Source organism: Alosa sapidissima, chromosome 7 (genome assembly GCF_018492685.1).
Source record: "Alosa sapidissima isolate fAloSap1 chromosome 7, fAloSap1.pri, whole genome shotgun sequence".
In the NCBI taxonomy this organism is placed as follows: Eukaryota; Metazoa; Chordata; class Actinopteri; order Clupeiformes; family Clupeidae; genus Alosa; species Alosa sapidissima.
In genome coordinates this window covers 35894898-35902397 of record NC_055963.1, presented here as the reverse complement: position 1 = coordinate 35902397, position 7500 = coordinate 35894898, and the positions used below count along the sequence as shown (strand labels likewise).

At 47.7% G+C, this 7500-nt stretch overlaps 1 protein-coding gene across 2 annotated transcripts in view; it reads left to right on the top strand.

Annotated features, from left to right (window-relative positions):
- Nucleotides 1–3639: 3639 nt before the first annotated feature.
- si:ch211-156j16.1 (uncharacterized protein LOC564557 homolog) overlaps nucleotides 3640–7500 on the top strand; it is a 13350-nt gene continuing 9489 nt past the window's right edge. Inside the window, exon 1 of one of the 2 annotated variants that reach the window (XM_042096989.1) lies at nucleotides 3640–4071. In XM_042096989.1, coding sequence (XP_041952923.1) covers nucleotides 4008–4071 — 64 coding nt within the window. In that variant the 5' untranslated portion in view covers nucleotides 3640–4007. The remainder of the gene's footprint in view (nucleotides 4072–7500) is intronic. The other variant, XM_042096990.1, reaches the window with a different exon arrangement.

The following is a 7500-nucleotide window of genomic DNA, read 5'->3' as shown; positions in this document are numbered from 1 at the left end:
CACACGTACATGTTTCTATGTGAGAGGATGGTCTCACTCACTTGCTGTTCTATGAGTGTCCTTCCGGCAGTGTGGGAAATGGAAAGGGTTGGAAGAGTGTGGAAACTAACGACTCTAGAGTGCTCCACTCCACTCCGCTCCGCTCTAGAATCTTTGTTGGAAACTGTTTTATATTGTTCATGAACATGTAGGCTACCGCAGTTTGCCATATTGGAAAGAAAGTTCTCATTGTTTTTAAACAGTATGTACAGAAACAAATCTGAAGCTTTTCAAAAACAAAAATCAGACTTCTTTTTTCCCAAATAAATGGATGGAAATATGATGATTACTATTGTTAATAACGCTTATGGTCATTGTATCATTCACACACACACACACACCTTGCTGCTCCTGCACACACCTCAGTTCTCCTGCGTGGCTGTGCTTCTATGTTGTGTAATGCCATGTCTGTCCTGCAGGGGGAGACAGAGGGTGCTGTATCAGTGTTCCGTCAGAGCCTAGAACAGTCTGTATATATCTCTGTTTTGTGTATAAATACATATACATGTGATCAAATGCCTCTGCTTCTGTGTCATGTGATTGAATGTGAATGTGTGTGTGTGTGAGAGAGAATATCTTCTGTGTCATGTGTGTGAGTGCAAGTGTGTGTGTGTGTGTGTGAGAGAGAATATCTTCTGTGTCATGTGTGTGAGTGCGAGTGTGTGTGTGTGTGAGAGAGAGAGATAATATCTTCCCTCATATGGAAGCTCCCCTGTCAGTGTTTAAGTGTTCATTAAAGAGTCGTGGTTTCTCTTCATGAGCCTGGTCTTTGCCTCTGTTCTTCATTCATAACTTTCAGAAAGCGTGTGTGTGTGTGCGTACAGGATTTGTGTTGCACTGCATGTAAAAGCTTGTCACCTCCTCACTCTCACACCATACTCTTACCACACACAGTCACACACACACACACACTTTCTTTCTCTGGCACACACAGAACTCATGCACAGACAATAAGTAGCTTGAATACTTTCTCTCTCCATCTCTCTTTCTCACTCCCTTCTCTCACTCTCTCCATTCTTTCTCTCACTCCATCTTTCTTTCTCTCACTCTATCTAATCTCTCATTCACCCTTCGTCCCTCTTTCTCCCTTCTCTTTCCCTCTCTTCTCTTCATCTCTCTTTCTCTCACTATCTTTTCTCTCTCCATCTTTCTTTCTCTCCCCCTTCCCTCTTAGTCTCTCCATCTCTCTTTTTCTCTCTCTCACTCTCCATCTCTCTTTCTCTCTCCCTTCTCTCTCACCCTCTCCATCTCTCTTTCCCTCTTCCTGCTCTCTCTCTCTCTCAAGGCTGGGCCTACAGTACAATGGTCCAGTTCTTAACAGGTAGTATTGTACTATTGTCTTATTTTGTTATCTTTGTACTTGTACTCTGCACAATGACAATTATGTTGAATCTAATCTAATCTAATCCTGTTCTGCATTCTGTTTAGAGCAGCTCTCTGTTCTCTGTTCTGTTCCGAGTAGATCAATGTTGTTCTCCGTTCTGTTCTGAGTAGTTAGATGTTCTGCATTCTGTTCCGAGTGGTTCCGTGTTGTTCTGCGTTGTTCCGAGTGTTTCCGTGTCTGGAGACGTCTGGAGCAGTCAGCACACTGCACAGAGAAAGAGCCTTTTGTGTAGAACTCTGGCCACAGGTGGAATAGCCCCCTCCTCACACACCACACACACTCTCTCTCTTTCTCTGTTTCTTTTCTTCTTCTAACCCCCCACCCCGCTAGTGATCCGTCTCTCAGCAACACAGGGGTGCTGGTGTTGGAGGTGTGAGAATGTGTGTGTGTGTGTGTGTGTGTGTGTGTGTGTGTGTGTGTGTATGCGTAAGTGCACGTGTGTGTGTGTGTGTGGTGTGTGTAATGGGTTGAGAGTATTGTGTGGGGTTTGTGTGTGGGTACTGGAAATGTGTGTGAGAGTGTGTGTATGTGTATATGTCTGTGTTTGTGTGAGTGTGTGTATGTGTGTGTGTGTGTGTGTGTGAGTATGTGTGATGTAATTACCAGTATGCTGCTTGACAGTGTGGACCTCTGTGAATGCTGACAAGATGGTGTGAATCTTTCAGTGTATGTGTGTGTGTGTGTTAGTGAGGAGTGATCGGTATATTAAGTGAGTTCTGTGTATCCTTGTATTTCTGTTTGTTTGTGTGTGTGTGTGTGTGTGTGTGTGTGTGTGCCTGCAGGGCTTCCTCAACAGACCCCAGAGTGAATGCAGATGAGGTGAATTGAGTGTGTGTGTGTGTGTGTGTGCCTGCAGGCCTTCCTGAGCAGACCCCCGAGTGTAAAGTCAGACAGGATGGCCTGGACACAGGCAGGGTGCACACACCTAATGTGGCATCCACCAGGGCACTTTAGTCCTCCCCACCTCCCCACAAACTGCCCTGCCGGTATGATCTGCCCCCTGCTAGTTGCCCCAGGTTGATCTGCCCCATTGCTAGTTGCCCCAGGCTGATCTGCCCCACTGCTAGTTGCCCCAGGCTGATCTGCCCCACCGCTAGTTGCCCCAGGCTGATCTGCCCCACTGCTAGTTGCCCCAGGCTGATCTGCCCCTGAGGCGGAGCGGGGGCTACTGCTGGACCTGAGCTGGCTCTAGTTGCTAGGAGTAGCAAGGATGCTAAAGCTCAGCTTTGGGACACACACACACACACACACACACACACGACACACATACACACACACAGAGCAGGTTAATATCTTACCAACTTCTCCAGTAAACACAGCATGCATTAGGCGAGAACCAGGGGACGTACTGACACACACACACACACACACACACACACACACACACACACACACACACACATACACACACACACACACACACTTACTGTTCCCCTGGGATCAGAATGTGCTTGGTGGGGATGTGTGGACACATGAATTATCTGGACCTTCGCAGGCGCCGTTTTGCTCAGTCGGGGCACGTTTGTGAGTCCGGCTGTTGTTCTGGGAAAGAACATTATGTTCCCGCAGTTCCGCCTGTGACCAGGAGGGGGAGGAAGAGTGCAGCTCCAGCGCTCCTCATTCAACCAGTGGTTTCTGTTGGAACTTTTCTGTTAAGTTTTATTCAAGGTGTTTCAAATGGTAAAACACTTTGTGCTCAGTGTTAGTTACACTGCTGCCCTCTCCATGCCAGACAAATCTGACAGAAAATGTCATTTAAGATATATTTAAGATCGGCTGACTGATCAGTTGGCCTCTCTGGATTTCACCTCTTGGCATGACCATAGTGTGCTGCTGCTGTAGTGTGTGTGTGTGTGTGTGTGTGTGCGTGCGTGTATTTACAGAGACATCTCCAGCACATTTCCTCATCAGTGACTTCCGACTGCAACAGGAAAAGAACCAGATGTACATCACTGCACATGTGTGTACCATGTCTTGTGTCTCGTGTGTGTGTGAGAGAGAGGGAGGGAGAGCACAGAAGAACATGTATGTTTATGTATGTTCTTGGACAGCAGTTTTGATTCAGTTGTTCTCTGAAACACACATACACACACACACACACATGGGCAGGCCCATCAGCAACAAGAGGCAGGACCAAGGCTGAGACCACCTAACCATCGCTGCCCAGCCCCCACCCTTCCCCTCTGCACACACACACACACACACACACACACACACACACCCCTCCTCCACTCCCTCACACACTCTCCCCATCCTCTCTCTCAGTCCCCGGCTCACAGAGCTTCACTTCACACTTGTGTTGTGCACGAGGTCCCAGCACTGCTCTGCTCTCCTCTCTTGCGCCGCCCGCCGCGTGTGTGTGTCCTGCCGACTGACCGACTGTGTGTGTGGGAGTGTGTCTGGGACTGACCGAGAGAGACAGCGCTCTCCACAGAAGGTTACTTTCTCTCACGCCGACCGGCAGCATCGTTGGAGCCTCTGCCACCGCCACCGCTGCTCGTTATCCATCCCCAGAGTCCGGGACGTTCAGCAGAGACGCGCACACACACACTCACACACACGCGCTCACACACTCAGGTCCAAGATGAGAGTCCAGCTCCTGCTTCTACTGGCCCTGGCTGGACCCTTCCTCAGCGTTGCCAGCGCAAGTAAGTGGCAAAGTTCCACACTCTCCCTCCGTCTCTCTTTCTCTGTCTTTCTTCTCTTTTTCTGTCTTTCATTCCTCTCTCTCTCTTTCTTTTCTTTCTTCTCTCTTCTCTCTCTCCTGATTAATCAAGATGGTTCATCTCTTACAATTAGTCATTCACTCCCCCTGCCTCTGCACCTCCATCTGTGTGTGTGTGTGTGTGTGTGTGTGTGCGTGTATGAGCGGTGATGCAGGCGCTGTTCTGCTGGTTATGTCAAGTTACGTAATTCAGATCTGTCTCCTTCACGGAGTGGTTTTAGATGTGTGTGTGTGTGTGTGTGTGTGCTGTCTGCTGAAGTTTTAGGATTTTTTTTAATTTATGTGTGTTTTGTCTACAAAAAACACTTATGCTTTTATTTATTATGTGAGTGTGTGTGTGTGTGTGTTTGTTGGTGTTTTTGGTTTGTGCTCCCATTTTTTGTGAATTTTGTTTTACATAAGGGCGTGTGCGTGTGTGTGTTGTCTTCTTGGGATTGTGTGTTTGTGTCGTGTTCCTTTGGGACTTGTGAGGATGTGAGTGTGTGTGTGTGTGTTTGTGTGTGTGTGTGTGTGTTGTATTCCTCCTGGTTCGTTTGCCACCCTGTGAATCACTCATGACACCAGGGTGTGTGGAGACCAAGTGGAGTGTGTGTGGCATTAGCGTAGGGGTGCGAGACCAGGGGGCCCACATGAGACACACACACACACACACACACACACACACACACACACATTCTCACCTCCCCAGAGCACACCATTGACTTGGACACAGCATGATTGAATGTGAAGTCCCTGTGAAAGGCCTGGTGCCTTGTGTGTGTGTGTGTGTGTGTGTGTGTGTGAATAGCTGGACAGAGTAGATCTGGGTGTGTTCCAGCAGAGCCAGGCGAGAGCTGTAGGGTGGAGGTTTAGTGTGTGTGTGTGTGTTACTGGAAAGAGGATCCTGTCGTCTACAGTAAGGAGGGATCCTGCCCTCTCCAGAAACTGTGATCTGAGCCGTTTCATGGCCAACTCGCCTGCATGTCTGTGTGTGTGTGTGTGTGTGTGTGCAAGTGTGTCTGTATTAATAGAGTTGGCTCTAAATTTATACCTGCCATTTGGACGTGAGTGAACAGCGGCTCCAGTGGGGTGGGGTGGGGGGGGGGGGGGTCACGCCCAACTACCTAACTAGCCTTCCACACTTACCCATCTTTGGCTGGGTATCAAACTCTGAGGCGTGTGTGTGTGTGGGGGGGGGGGGGGGGGGCAGTATTATATTTAGAGTATTACATAGAACACAAGTATTGTAATTAATAACGTTGACCATTTCATTTGTTTTGTTGCATGCAAATGCCAAATATTATCACACACGCTGGCCGATAAATGAGTTTGAATTTTAGTAAAGGGGTCTTGTGAGCAAATGTAAAGAGGTAAAGAGAGAGAGAGAGAGAGAGAGAGTAGAGGAAAAGAGAGAGCGGGTAGAGGGGGGGGTGGCTGCTGCTGTAGTCGGTAGTTTATTTTTAAACAGCAACCTTTACTGACAGCAGGCCAGCCAGAGCAACGGCAGGCGCTTCACTGCACTCCCTCTAAACACACACACACACACACACACACACACACACACAGACACCACACACATGCTGGGGTAATAATCCTGTCTAACTGTAATTTTGCCCCCTCCCTCGCTCTATGGCGTGATGGTGCCACTCCTCTTTTAGAAGGCCGTGGGCACTGCCCTAATCCTGGCCTTCCACCTCCACCACTCACGGGACAGCCATGGAAAAACACTCACACACACACACACATACACACACACACACACACACACAAAATAACCTCAAGACATGCGCAACCTACACAACTCCTCCTTTCACTACAAATACATATACAAAAATACACACATATACAAATATGTACACAAATACACACGTACACACAACAACTCTTTCCAACATACAATAAGCACTCCTTGCAAACACAGCCTCTCTGCACAAAGTGCCACAGCGGGCGTGTCCCAGTCCTCCTGTAACTTGGGAGATGCTGTGGACGGCTACTTGGAGAGGCTTCTCATCCAGAGACGCACTGCCCTGCACTGCCCCGCCCTGCCCCGCCCTAAACAAGGAGGTCAAGTCTGCACACCAAGAGCTGTGAGCTCCTCCTAGGAAAAGAAACGGAATGAAAGGAAAACACTGGAAACTCCTTTTCATCTCCCAACACTCTCATACACTCTGTAGGGTGCCGTACAAGACCTTTGATTGGTTAATAGGCTAAGACCTTTTAATATGGGCGTGGTGCCGTACGAGACCTTTGATTGGTTAATAGGCTAAGACCTTTTAATATGGGCGTGGTCCCGTACAAGACCGTTGATTGGTTAATAGGTTAAGATCTTTTTAATATGGGTGTGGTAACGTACGAGAACTTTGATTGGTTAATAGGTTAAGATCTTTTTAATATGGGCATGGTGCCGTACGAGACCTTTGATTGGTTAATACGTTAAGACCTTTTAATATGGGTGTGGTGGAGCAGTGGTAATGCAGGCTGACCACCAGGGTTCCATTCCCTGGTCTGACATTGTAAGTCTGTGGATAAAAGTCTGCTAAATATCAGCCAACTTTTAATTTGAAGTACCAGTACTCAGCATTTCAGAGAGCTTTCCTAGGGTGTCCTAAGAAAGAGACCTTTGATAGGTCCATTTGAAGTGTCCTAAGAAAGAGACCTTTGATAGGTCCATTTGAAGTGCTGGTACTCAGCCATCTGTGTCCCCTCCTGGCCCGTGTGTCCACTCCTGCCCATGTGTTTCTAACCCACTGTCCAGTAGTGCCTGGACTCAAGCACAAGCGTGTCTGTGGTCAGGGGTCCCAAAGATGGACGAGGATTGGAGACGAGGAGGAGTGATTAGCGGGAAAAAGAGTGATGTGATTTGGATGAGAGCAACAGAGAGAGAGTGAGCGAGTGATAAAACACAACAAAAGGAAGAATGAGAGGACAATAGAAAATGAAAAATATAAATGAATGAGAGAAGAGAAAGGAGAGGAATGTAAATGAGAGAATAGAGAGAGAAAAGAGAGGAAAGAACAGAGAGAGATGAGAAGGCAAGAGTAGAGGATAGAGAGATGTTGGCTAACATTGGCAGACACACACACACACACAGGGGATAATTTAGCTCCATTGGCAAAGGCCCTACTTACTGACATGGCATCGGTACTTGACACGACATCTTACAAAGGAGGAGTCAAACATGACGAAGGGAAGTAATAGAGAAGAGATAGTTGTGTGTATGTGTGTGTGTGTGTGTTTGTGATAGTAATGTATATGAGTGTAAACCTCTTTCATTTGACGGTGGATGAACATCCCGCGGTGATGTCATCACTAACCATGATGCTCTCCAGATGGAGTACAGACCAGGGCTGGGTCAATACACACACACACACAC